The 12,348-nt window shown below is 66.0% G+C and overlaps 1 protein-coding gene across 1 annotated transcript; it reads left to right on the top strand.

Moving 5' to 3' along the window:
- The first annotated feature begins 4,484 nt into the window (after positions 1 to 4,484).
- On the top strand, positions 4,485 to 7,232 carry TNFRSF18 (TNF receptor superfamily member 18). The gene is made up of 5 exons (XM_060079154.1): positions 4,485 to 4,653; positions 5,520 to 5,642; positions 6,481 to 6,568; positions 6,744 to 6,946; positions 7,013 to 7,232. Exons 1-5 carry the CDS (start codon positions 4,497 to 4,499, stop codon positions 7,138 to 7,140), a joined length of 699 nt encoding a protein of 232 aa, XP_059935137.1. The 5' UTR covers positions 4,485 to 4,496; the 3' UTR covers positions 7,141 to 7,232.
- The last annotated feature ends 5,116 nt before the right edge of the window (positions 7,233 to 12,348 follow it).

Here is a 12,348-nt window from a genome sequence, read left to right as displayed (position 1 = left end):
GCAACGTCTGCTGGCGTAGCAGCCAGCGCCCCTCCCCAGGCTGGGGCCCCAGTGGGGCAGTGGGGGCCCCCAGACGCAGGCCACCCCACCCTGTCACCCCTGCACCCTGTCCCCCCGCCCTGTGCCGTTTTAGGTGCTCCTGGGCTGGCACCCTGGGCCCTGCTACGTATGCTGTGCATACTCTCCGCCCAGGGAGGGCCCCCAATAAACGACGTTGGCAAATGTGGGCCTCTGACTGGGCACCAGTGGTCTGAGGGCTGCACACCACGGGGGCTGGCTGTGGGGTAGGAGCGTGGCAGCCAAAATCAGTGCACTGGGGGGTCGCGAGCCCTGCCTGTCAAGCGCGATGCTAACCCAGCCTGATGGACCCCAGGCACCCACTCTGGGGCTACCTGGAAGGGGCCGGCAGGGGCTGCTGGGCTGGGTGCTAATGGGGGTGGGAGGGAGCCCTGAGGAGGCCCTGGTCCCAAAGGGGGTTTTAGGACAACCCCTCAGGGTCTCTGGGGCCCCTCCCAGGAGAGGGCACAAGTGTCTGTTTCTTCTCAAACCCCACGCCCTGTTAGACCTGAGTGTGTGGGGACCCTGGGACCCCCACAGATGCCTGCAGGGCCCCCGAGTCCCCTGAGGCCAGCTCTGTGCCCACAGGGAAACTGGAGGCTTCTGACTGGGCTGACCCTTCGTCCACCCTGGGCGCGAACAAAATGTGCAGCTTTATGTGAAAAGGTTCCCAGGTGGGAAACCCAAGCGTCCGTGGGCACCAGGGTGGGCTGTACAAGGCCGAGTGGTCGGACAGGCCCGCTGGCTGGCACTGGGGGCAGTCCCTGCTCTGGCAGCTGCGCAGACTTGGGGCTGAGCCCACCCCGAGGGCACAGGACTGAGCTGTGGGCTGTGACCCGCCAACCACCCCCCGACAGCGCCCCTCCGTGCAGGCGAGGTGGACGGGTTAAACGGCTCATCTGAGCGCCGGGAGCCCCGGGCCAGCGAGGAAACGCTCCACAGCCCATAGTTTGCGCCCTCGGGGTTTGTGATAGACTTAAGAGCTACTACGAACCGAAATAAAAAACCACCGAGGTGCTGGGTGGGGGGTCGGGCGTGGGGTGGGGTGGGTGGTGGGAGCAGAGAAATGCGACAGCCCGAGGCCCCCCGCTGGTGGACCTGGCAAAGATGCACACCTCTGAGCTCCCAGCGTGCTCCCTCCCTTCACCCACCTGCGGGCCAGGACTGGGCATCATCCCACAGGCCAGCGCCCTCACAGCAGCCAAAGGTCCGCCCCAGACACCTGTGCTGCCCCCCGGCCCCGCCCCCCCGCCCCCCAGTTTCTCAGGCTGGCTTTCTCCGCAGAGCTGCCCTGGAGGCCCTCCCACCTCTCCTCAAACCTCTGACCCCTGGCTGGTCCCTCGGACCTCCTGGGGGCAAAGGGAAGACTGAACCATCCACGTGTTCTTGGAAAGATCTCGGGTTGCAGCGGTGAACACGATACGTCCTCTCTGCCCTGGAAACGGGCAGCAACTAGGCACCACTGGCCTGGGGCCTGTGGTCCCTGGGCAGTGTGCAGGCCGTGCAGAGAGGCTAAGGGACCTGATGGAGGGGCCTGGGGGAGGGGCCGGGTCCTCGGGGAATGGAAGGTCGAAGGTCGTGGGCTTCCTCCCCAAACTCCCCGGCTGCGAGCCCCCCACCTTGCCGCCAGCCTGGTGGCTCCACCTCTGAACAGCTGATGGGGGGGGTGGGGGGGGTTGGTCACCTTCACTTTTCTTGGTTGCTGCCGCTCAGCACGCTCTCCACTCCCTGTCTCAGCTGACAACCACCCCTCCCGTGTGAAACCCCGCCAGAGCTCCCCCCACCCCCCGAGGGGCCCACAGGCACCCAACCCAGCCCCTCCCTGCTCCAGGGCCCCACCTGGCTCCCCATCCTCCCCCCACAGCCCCCCAGGTTAACCCCTGGACTCTGCTTGGGACCCTCTGCCCCGTGAACGCGCGTCACTTGTGTGAGCTGAGACAAATGATGAAAAATGTGACGAGCTGCTCAAAGAGTATAGGAAAATACGCGAGCAGATAGAAATCATCTCCCCCGCAGTGCCTGGTTACAGAAGCTCCGCAGTAACCCTGTGTCTGTGTGGGAGGGGCCTTCCGGAGCCTCAGGGGCAGGAGGCTTGACGCAGGCCCCCATCCCGGACGGCCTCTTGTTACACACAACCCTGCCTCTGGTTTCCTGCTGCTGCGGGTGGCAGTCCCCCTCGGGCAGACAGCTGCCCCCTGGTGCCTGATGGGCTGGTCCAGCTTCCAGAAGGGCCAACAGATATGACCTTGTCGGACAAGCGTCATTTGTAGGGGATTTATCATATTTTTTCAGGCGCTTACCAGAATTGGGATGATGCCATCCTGGTACAGACCGGACTGCTCAGGCCTTTAACACGAGCAGAAGGTCCAGGACTGCCGAGTTCTCCACTCCTCACCTTTCCCTGGGGTCCAGGGATGGCTCAGACCCTCTTCCCCAACTAGGAGCTGAGCTGAGGTCTGGGGGGGGGGGTGGTCCTCAGACAGGGTGGCCTCACCTTACCCCCTAGCAGCCGGAGATGTCCTGGAGACCCCTCCCTCTCCTGCAGGGCCCAGCTGCTTCTCTGAGGAGGGCCCTGCGCATCCTGGGACTTGAAAACAATAGTTGAGTCACAAAACTGCTCATCCCTGTCATTTCCCTCTGAAAAGGACAGCTGCCCCGTCAGGTGAGGCGGCCGCTGCAGGTCTCAAAGGGCCTCAAACCAAGTCTTCTGGGTCTGCCCAGGTCACCAGGTCACAGCCGGCAACACACCTCCAGCCCGTGGGCGCCACCAGAATCACATTCCGGGCACCCCACTGCCCACCCCTGCAGCGTTCCCAGAGGTCTCCACCCGCTGCCCTCGTACCAAGCCTCAACTGGAGGGCCAAGCAATCTGGGGAGGCTTCCTAGGGGAGCCCGGGCCCCCAAGCCCTTTGGTGCCAGGTGGGGAAACTGAGGCTCAGACAGACAAGAGACAGTCTCATGGTGAGTTGGAGGCTGAGTTCTCTGTGGCTCAAGAGCTCCGTCGGGGCCGTCCGTCCACATCCTCCAGGATGACTGGATTTGTGTGGGGAGATCTGGGTTGACATCTGCCCAGCAGAGTTGCAGCCTGGGCAGCCCCCTCCTCCCCGAGCGTCAGGGTCCAAGCAGTGCCCTGGTCTCTCCTTGCCAGCTCTTCCCAGCAGGCATCAGCGAGGCTGCTGCCCACAGGTGTGTGTGTGGCGATGGGGGGGCTTGCATGTCAAGAGCCTGGCCAGGCCCAGTTGGCCAATTTGGGGCGGGGTGGGGGGGAGCTTGTTCTAATCTCCAGAAAGCGGGGGCAGGGGGCTTGTCCTGATCCCTGGATGGGTTCTGAGGCTGCTCAGTGCTGGGATTCAAGGACTTCTGGTAGGTGTGGGGTCTGGGGTCTGGAGGCTTCACAGGACAAAGTGCCTCATCCCACCTGCTCTGGGCGTCAGAGAAGATCTTTAAAAGCCCGTGGGGTCCCCCTGAAGAAGCTGGAGGTGGGGAGGGGGCTCAGCCAGGAATGGTCCCTGCTGAGTTCACCCTTGTTGGGGGTGCACCCCACCCCCAATGACTCAGGGCACCGTCTGCCACCCCGCATCCGGTGCCCACACACACTCCAGTTCCTTCAGGCCCGGCAGCCACAAGTTTTACATAGAAAACATTTCTGATCCCCTCCCCCCCACCCCCCCCACGATGTGGCTGCGGATACGTGCGGTGTTTCCCCCGGCAAGGCACACACATTTGGGTCATATTTAGTTTCCGGATAAGAATGCCTGGGCCAAAGGCATGATCACTTAGGAATCCCCCAAGGCCACCCCTCCCACGTGGGTCTCCCGCATGCCCCCTCCTCCGTGGTCAGGGGCTCTGCAGGCTGTGATGGGACCTTCTCTTCTCCCTTGGGGTCCCTCTGGGCATGCCAGATCTTAGTTCCCTGACCAGGGATTGAACCCGGGCCCATGGCAGTGAAAGCGCCGAGTCCCAACTACTGGACCACCAGGGAATTCCCATCCCTTGAATTTTTTAAAAAAAGAATTTATCTTTTATAGCAGTTTTAGGTTCAGGGCAACAGTGAGGGGAAGCCTGCCCCCCATAAATATCCCCGAAGAGTGTGCATTTGTTACACACGACGAACCTGCACTGACAGGTCATGTCACCCAGAGTCCCTAGTTGACACCAGGGTCCCTCCGTGCGGTGCGTCCCTGGATTTGGACAGACGTGTGATGACACGTGCCCGCCGCTGGAATCTCCAGAGCAGTCTCACTGCCCCAAACCGCTGCCCAGGCCCTGGATTTTGAGTCGCAGAGTCTTGGGGGTCCCCCATGGGAACAATTCCTCGGGCCCCCTTGGGGAGTGGCCGAGGCGGGGCGGCCTGCGGGGCGGGGTCTGGGCGTGTCCGGGAGGGGCCGGCCTCCTAAAACCGCGGAGCCGCGCGCGCGGCCCTGGGTGCCGCGGGTGCCATGGGGGCGAGGGTCGCGCGCGCGGCCCTGTGCGGCGTCGCGCTGCTCTGCGCGCTGGGCCTGGCCCAGCACCCCCCCGGGGGTCTGAGCTGCGGCCCCGGCCGCCATCTGTATGGGACGGGGACCAGCGCGCGCTGCTGCCGCTCGTGCACCCCAGGTAAGGCGAGCTGGGAACCCCTGCGCGGAGGGCAGAGCGCGGCGCCCCGTCGCCCCGTGCTCAGGGCGAGTTTTCCGAGTCCAGAGCCCTGATCCCAGCGCAATCCGGGGAGGCGGAAGCGGCCCAGACCGGGCCAGTGGCCTGGGGGGTGGGGGGTGGGGGTGGGGCGGGGGCAAGGGGTGTAGGAGCCGCAAGGCAGGTCTGGCGTCCCAAGGTGGAGGAGGGCCGTCCCCGTGCCTTCCGAGTGGGAAGAGAGCCCTTGGTCATCACTCAGGCCACTTCCTGCCCAGTTTGGGGTTGCACCCCTCTTTCTCCCAGCTCCCTGCCTCAGACCTGCATCTATGGGTGAGGGGCAGGAGGAATGGGTGAGTTTGGGGACAGATATTGCAGGGAAAACGCCCAGAGTGTCCCCCTCCCAGGACCTGGGGAGTGGGCAGGGGGCTCTGAGAGGCCAGGTCTCAGTGCGGCGGAGCCATGGACGGCGGTCAGGGAGGGACGGGCAGGCTGCCTCAAGAGTCCTGGCAGCTGAGGGCAGTGCAGGACCCGGACAGGGGAGAGGGAGTAGGTCTCCCAGGCGACCCCCTTATCGGCAGGAACGGCTCAGGGTCACATGCCGAGTCATGGCCACCCTGGGTGGGAGCAGCTTGGGACAGTTGGGGGATGCAGCCAGGCCTCGTGGGTGGAGGAGCTGGGTGCACAGGAGGGAGGGACACAGCTGGGCCGAGCCAGGGTCCTGGCTTCCAGGCAGGTGTGCTGCCCGCTGGGGCTGCCCCGCCACCCCCATTTCCCTGGAGACCCAGGAGGGGGGCGCCCTGGGGAGGGCGGCTCGGCCCAGCTGCTGAGAGGGCTGCTTGTCCCCTGCCCAGCTGAGGGGGTCTGTCCTGAGCTGGACTGCCAGTGTATCCAGCCTGAGTTCCACTGTGGAGACCCCCAGTGTAAGAGCTGCAAGTACTACTCCTGTCCGCCTGGCCAGGGGGCGAGGCCTGTAGGTAAGTGGCAGGTGGGGGTGGCCCGGGCAGGCCAGGTGTGCAAGGAAGCTCGCAAGTCGGGGGTACGGACACGTCCTCCGGGCAGGTGGGCGCCAGCGCTGGGGGTCTTGCAGCGCCCTGGCGGGGTAGGGAGGCGCTCTCTGGCTTCAGCATCTCAGCCCACATTGGGGCCACAGTGCCTCCTGTTGGTGTGGCTCTGGGAGCCCTTCCTTCTCTCTCTTGACCTGAGCTTTTCCATCCAGAGACGATGCCCCTAAGCGCTGGTTGTGAGGAACAGTGGGGGTATCCAGAGGCTGTCTGGCCCTTAGGCCCTGGCTCTGACTACGCCCAGGTCCTGCACTCACCCTGACCCGATGTTGGGGGGGGCCTGGCTGAGCACATGTGGGCCGGGGGAGTGAGGGCGGAGGGGGGGCTGTGTGAGGTTGGCGGCGCCGGGCCTAGAGGCAACTGGGGTAGAGCCTCACCCCTCTCTCCGGGACCCTCCCCGGTCTCCCGCCCTACGGCCTCCGGAGCAAGCGAAGGCCCAGCCTGGCTCTTGCCTGGCCTCGCTTCCACCTCTTCCTCCCACCACATACCCTCCAGCCTCTGCAGGCAGGTCCCTCCCCTCCCCCATATCCCCTCAGGGACCCTCCACTCAGCCCAGAGTCATGGCCTGCCCTGGAAAGGGGCACACGGAGGACCTGATTTATCCCAGGTCCCGGTCCTGTGGCCACCAGGGGCCCCTGTCAAACAGATGAGGTGGGGATCCCTGTGCTGTGGACCCGGACAGCAGGTGGGTCTCACCTCGGCCACACCAGCCGCCCTCGCAGCCTGTGTCTGTCTGTCCGTCTGTCTCCAGGGAAGTTCAACTTCGGCTTTGAGTGCATCGACTGTGCTGCGGGGACCTTCTCTGGGGGCCGCGAGGGCCGCTGCAAACCTTGGGCAGAGTGAGTCCTGGTGGGGACTTCCGGTGGCCGGGTGGTCCAGGCGGGCTCGAGGGTGGGGCCTCTGCTGTCCCTTCTGGCGCAGTGACCCCCAGACGGCTCGGAGGGCAGCAGCCTTGCTGAGGGGCTGCTCAGGTGGCCGAGGGCTGACCGAGAGCTCTGTGTCCGTGCGTCCCAGCTGCTCCAAGCTTGGGTTTCCCACCGTGTTCCCCGGGAACAAGACGCACAATGCCGTGTGCAGCCCAGGGCTGTCGCCCATGGAGCCGCACGGCCTGCTGACCACCGTCCTCCTCGGCCTGGCCGCCTGCATCCTGGCCCTGACCGTGACCCAGCTCAGCCTGCACATCTGGCAGTTGAGGAGGCAGAGAGCGCGGCCCCCAGGTCAGTTGTGCCCTGGGGACGGGGAGGGGTGCCCCTGCCTGCCTGCTAACCGCAGCCCCTCTGCAGAGACACAGCTGCTCCTAGAGGTCCCGCCACCCCCGCCTGAGGACGCCTACAGCTGCCAGTACCCTGAGGAGGAGTGGGGCGAGCCGCTGTCGGAGAACAAGGGCCGCCTGGAGAACCTGTGGGTGTGAGGCCCAGAGGGCCCGTGCCAGACCCTCCCGGAGCTGGCCCAGGCTGGCCCGCAGGGGCAAGGGCTCAGGGCCCTGCCGTGGGGCCCCAGCTCTGGGCCCGGCCCTGCTCCCCTCAATGGCGGAAACAGGTGGGGGGTGGTGACAGTGACCCGTGCCCCGGGTCATGCCCTGGATCACGCAGAAGAGGCGGCAGCTGTGGCTGGACCCCGGGGGGACAGAGGTGCACCGTGGCTGTCTGTCTTGCCGGCCCCGCTGGGGTGGGGCCCATGGGTCCTTGGCTCCCAGGACAGGAGGCTGTGGGACCACAGGCCCCGGCTGCAGGCGGCACTCAATAAACGCTTGTCCGGTGGTCTGAGTGGTCGTGTGCTGGGAGTGGGGAGGGGACAGGCTCCGGGGTCTCCCCCGCCAGTGCTCACAGCCCCCTCCCAGCCTAGGTGGGAGAGGGGGTGGGGTAGAAGCTAGGGCCATTCCAGTCCTAGACACAAGCCCTCAGCCGAGACCACGGGGAGGCCTGCTGTGCTGCACACCTGCCCTCTGTGCCGCTGGGCTGCCCTGTCCGACCCTTGTCCTCCAGTGGCCTGCCTGGCACTTGTTGGGACACTGGGGTCCTTGGTGTGTGTCTGGTCTCTGGGCCACCGCTGCACCGGCTTCTGGTTCCGGGCTGGCTGCACATCCTGCTGGCCCCTGTGGGGCACAGGCCCTTGCGTCACTGGGGTCCCCAATCCGGGGCAAGGTCAGTTTCTATACCCAACACTTCCTGGCGGATGTGGACAGCCTCAGAATGGCCTGGTTCGTTTGGCATGGCTCCCGCCCTCTCTCCAAGCCCTCCTACTGGCCTCCATCACCTCACGGGACCCTCTCCCTCGGGGCACGGTCCTGGGGTCCTGCCCAGCAGAGGCTAGCAGTAGTTTTTCAGCCTCCTGACAGGGCTGACGCCTGGGGGGTCTGATAAGGACTCTGTGGCATCCAGGGCGTGGCAGGCGGGCCAGTGGAGGCTGGTCTCAGCAGCGGCACTCTCCAGGTGCCAGCACACCTGGCCACCTGTCTGTCTGTGGCCCCAGTGTTCCAGCACAGCACCTCCCCCACCTACCATGCCCTCCCCTCCCACCTGCACACTGCCCAGGAGAGCCCCTTGACCCCAACCCAGTCCCAGTGGGCAGGTGGGCCCAGCTCACAGCAGGCAGGTGGAGGAGAGAGGGCTCTGCGTCGCCCTCCATCCCCCACCGCGTGGGGCACTGCCCACTTCCACCCCTGGAAGGAGGCGGGGGGCTCTGGGACCACCCACAGGGGAAGGACCCCTCCCTCAGTCCCTTCTCCTGGCTCTGGGCAGCCCCTGGGGCCAAGTGAGCGACCTCAGGGGAGACAGCCAGGTGTTCCAGGACCTGCCTGCCACACCCCTTGGCCCCTCCGTCCCCAGGCCAGATCTCCTGTCCTGCCGACCCCTCTCCCCCGCCTCTGGGTCCCTTGACTGCCCCACTCCCACGTATGGGAAAGGGGTCCCCAGCCCTGGCCCAGCCCCCTGCTGAGACTGTGAGTCAGGTGTCAGAGAGCGTTCTGCTGACGCAGCGTGGAAAGTCCTCGCGGGTGGCTTGCGTGGGACAAGCTCCCGGAACGTCATTGCGGGGGCAGCGGGGTGAGGCGAGCGGGCGGGCGGGGGATTCCTGCCCCGCGGGGGGCGGGGACGGGGACGGTGGGACCCGCCCAGCCCAGTGGAGGGGCTGGGAGAGTGAGGCCAGGCCCGTGGGGGCCGGGAGGGGGTTCTGCCCAGGGAGCTCAGCGCTCCAGAAGGGCCCCGGGAAGCCGCTGCCACCGGAGCTGCCACCGCCCTCCACGCTGGCCGCCCGTCAGCAGGCCTCTGCCCCGCCAGGCCTGCCCGGACCCTGGTCACCCCCGCTGCGTCTGCTCACTCCCCTCTCCTTGCTGGACTCACCTCCCTCCCCAGCTGGGATCCCACAGAGCAGGGAGGGGCTCGCTTAGGGGCCAAGGCTGGAGGCTCCGCTGGGGTACCCAGGCCCGGTGTGCACAGGCTGCCACCAGGCACTTTGGTAGGGGAGGCCTGAGCAGGTCCGGGCTGGGGGGAGGGAGACCCCCCCAGGGCGGCAGGAGGCGCAGGGGACTCAAGGGTGCCCATGTGCGGGGTACGGAGGGTGCCGGTGCGTGGGGAACGGAGGGTGCTGGTGCTGTGAGGGGCTCCCCCCCCACTCAGCCCAGCTTCCTGGAATGAGGGCAGATATGTGCCCACCTGGGTCACCAAGCCCAAGAGGGACCCCAAGATGAGACTCTGCCCACGCCAGCTCCAGACCCCTCGCTGTTCCCCACGGGAACCCCCCCCCTCCAACCAGAGGGGCTCTCCAGCTGCTCCGGAAAACCACAACTCCTCCCCCTGGGGTCGGAATCCAGTGTCTGCTCAGCCTCCGATAAGGGCCTAGAAGCCATCCTCTGTTCCCAGAACTGCTTCCGCCGCAGCCACACCGCCTCACCTGGCTGGAAAGTGCCCCTGACCCTCCCTCTACTGAGATCTGGACTCAGCCATTGTGAGACACGGCCCCTCCCCAAGCGGACCGAGAGACCCCTGGGGGGCATAGGGAGGGAACCCACCCTCGCAGAACTGGATGCCAGCCCCTCCCAGCCCCAGTCCTAGGGCAGCTTCAGGGGACCTTCCAAGGGCAGGTGGTCCCTGGCTGCCCCCAGGTGCTGGGATGCGAACCCATAGATCAGATAGGTCCATGGTGCTAAGTCTGGCCATTCAAGGGCCCTGACCAGGACCTGGGGCCATCAGTCCTCCCCCCCTCCCCCACCACGGTTTCAGCAGCAGGGCCACTACTCCAGCAGCTGGGCTGAGCTCCCACCCCGCTGTGGTTTGCAGGGCCTTGGACCCCCCCCAACTTCCCACCAAGAAGTAGCCATGTCTAGGTGGAGAGGCAGACATCTTCGCAGGACGCTTTGGGGCTGAGGTGCTTTCCAGAGACAGTGCTTCGGGCCATGGCTGTTCCAGACCCCTCTTTTTGGAGACACATTCCAGGGAAGAGGGGTTTGAGGGGGGTCCTCTGAGTCCTCAGGGCTCTGTGGACTCTTTGGCCAGGGCAGAACCCTGCCAGGCGCTGAGGGCCTCCAGTGGGGGCTGCAGGAATGGTGCGGGTCCCTGGGTGGTGCTGGGTCAAAGCAGGTAGACAAGGGGGAGGGGAGGCAGAGGCCCTCAGCTTTCACCTTGGATTACAAGCTCCAGCCGCAGTGCTGGGCAGCCCCGTCCCAGGCACTAGGAGTGCCCCCCTCCCACCCCCGCTTCGCCCCCCCGACCTCCCCACTGCTGAGGCTGCTCCTCAAGCTGCTGCAGGGGGTCCAGCACATCATTTGAATATTGGGGCGCACCTTGTACCTCCAGATGCCCAGGTGCCCCATAGCCGACAACACTCCAGACTCAGTTCCCTGCCCGCCTCTCCCTGGCAGCCCTCACAGTTCTGGCAAGGACACTTTGGAGCCCGACTGTGGGCTGCGTGGGGCTAGGAGAGGGTCCAGATGGGGGTGTGAGGGTGTGGCCATCACCCCTGGGGATGAATGAGTAGGAAGGAAACCTCATTTATTGAACTCCAGGCTCTCGGGGTACCAGGCGCCCAAGAGCATCAGACAGTCCAGGGCTTTGGGGGAGCCCGGGGACGGAGGCCCAGTCAGGACGTGCACTTCTTAGCCCATCACGGCCCCTGTGGCCCACTGCACCCGCTCAGGGCCCAGGGATGACGGAGGCGGCGGGGACAGCTGCTCCCCGAGGATCGGGTCGCCTCCGTGGACACCGCCTTGACCAGCAGGGGAACAGTCCCGCCGAGGCTGGAGGAGGAGCTGGAAGGTCCTGGGGCAACACTGCTGCTACCATGGGCCACATCGTGAGCCACAGGACAGCGTGGGCAGAGGCCCCGTGGGCAGGATGTGAGGAGGGGGTGGGAGATGCCTCAGAGATGAGACATGGGGTATAGAGGCCCCTTGGGCGAGTTAAGGGGGTGACCCCGGGGTGACATGGCTGTGTAGTGTCCTGGATGCAAGGAAAGTGGTCCTGACCCCGAAGACACAGGCGTGGGTTTTACAAAAACCTGGGTGTGCTCCACCCACCCAGGAGGCCACCTCTCCCTGATGGAGACTGGTCTTTGGGCACAGAGCTGGCCAGCAGGCTGCAGAGGACGCAGTGCCGAGCTTGACCCCTCATGGAGAGACCACCAGACACACTGGGAGGGGGCTCAGTGTTCCCGGACCCCAGTCACCCAGTGACAAGTGTGCTCCTGGCCTGGGGACCCCACACTCCGGGCCACAGCAGCAGGACGACGAGGGGGTGCAGTGGTGGTGGGAGGGTGGGTGGGCTGTGAGTGACAGGGCAGGTGAGTCCTGGCCTGGGCCGCTCACTGGCTCTGTGGCCTGGGAGGACTGACTCTACCTCTCTGAGCCCCACTTTCCATCTGGCTCTTCTCTCCCTGGCTCCCTGGCTGCACACCTCCAGTGGGTTGGCCGGAGGCTCGGCTGTCAGTGCCCGCCGCCCTCTAGCGGTGCTGTGGCCGTTGCATCCCTGGGAAAGGAGTGGGGGGGCAGCGGAGGAGGACAGGTCGTTGCCCCTCAGGTCCCACCAGCACGCCAATGCAGGGCACAGCAGGGGTCCCGGCGGCCCCTCCCACCTTGGTGGAGCCCGCTGAGGTACTGAGCGAGGGTGCGCAGGGCAGGAGGAGGGCATGTGACTTGGCGGTGGCCGTTTGGAGAGGTGAGGGCAGGGCACGTGAAAGGGAATGCGGGGGGATGGTGTGACAGCTGGGGTGGGCCTAGGGATGGGGCTGCCCAGACCCTGGGGTCTGGACTGGGGGTGGGGTGGGGAAAGCCAGGGTGGAGAGGGGATTATGGCTGCCCCAGGACGCTTGGTGGCAGGGGTGTGGACACGAGAGGCCCTGAATCTCCTAGTAGCCTCGAGGCTGGGCCCACAGGGCACACAGGGACCTGCTGGCTCGGCACTGCCCTCAGGGCGCTGTCCTGCCACGACCATACGCCCGTCACCCACAGCCTGGGTCCTCCCGGCCTCTGCAGGGCTCTGCCTGCTGTAGAGTCCGGCGCTGCAGGTGGAGGAGAGCTCAGGGCGCTGGTGCTCCGAAGGCCCAGAGAGGAGCTGAGCCTGGGCAGGGCGGGGACCGCAGCTCGGAGGAACGTGCTGGGTGTGAGGATGCCTTCCTATGGGAATCG

The sequence above is a fragment of the Mesoplodon densirostris genome, chromosome 2 (assembly GCF_025265405.1).
Source record: "Mesoplodon densirostris isolate mMesDen1 chromosome 2, mMesDen1 primary haplotype, whole genome shotgun sequence".
Classification (NCBI taxonomy): Eukaryota; Metazoa; Chordata; class Mammalia; order Artiodactyla; family Ziphiidae; genus Mesoplodon; species Mesoplodon densirostris.
Note: the sequence above shows the minus strand (reverse complement) of the source record. Positions and strands in the feature narration are given on the sequence as shown.

Excerpts from the sequence above, each read along its gene's own strand:
- TNFRSF18 (XM_060079154.1), top strand. The coding sequence starts at position 4,497 with ATGGGGGCGAGGGTCGCGCGCGCGGCCCTGTGCGGCGTCGCGCTGCTC. Across the intron at positions 4,654-5,519 it reads CTGCCGCTCGTGCACCCCAG|CTGAGGGGGTCTGTCCTGAG; the intron begins GTAAGGCGAGCT and ends TCCCCTGCCCAG. Across the intron at positions 6,569-6,743 it reads CGCTGCAAACCTTGGGCAGA|CTGCTCCAAGCTTGGGTTTC; the intron begins GTGAGTCCTGGT and ends CGTGCGTCCCAG.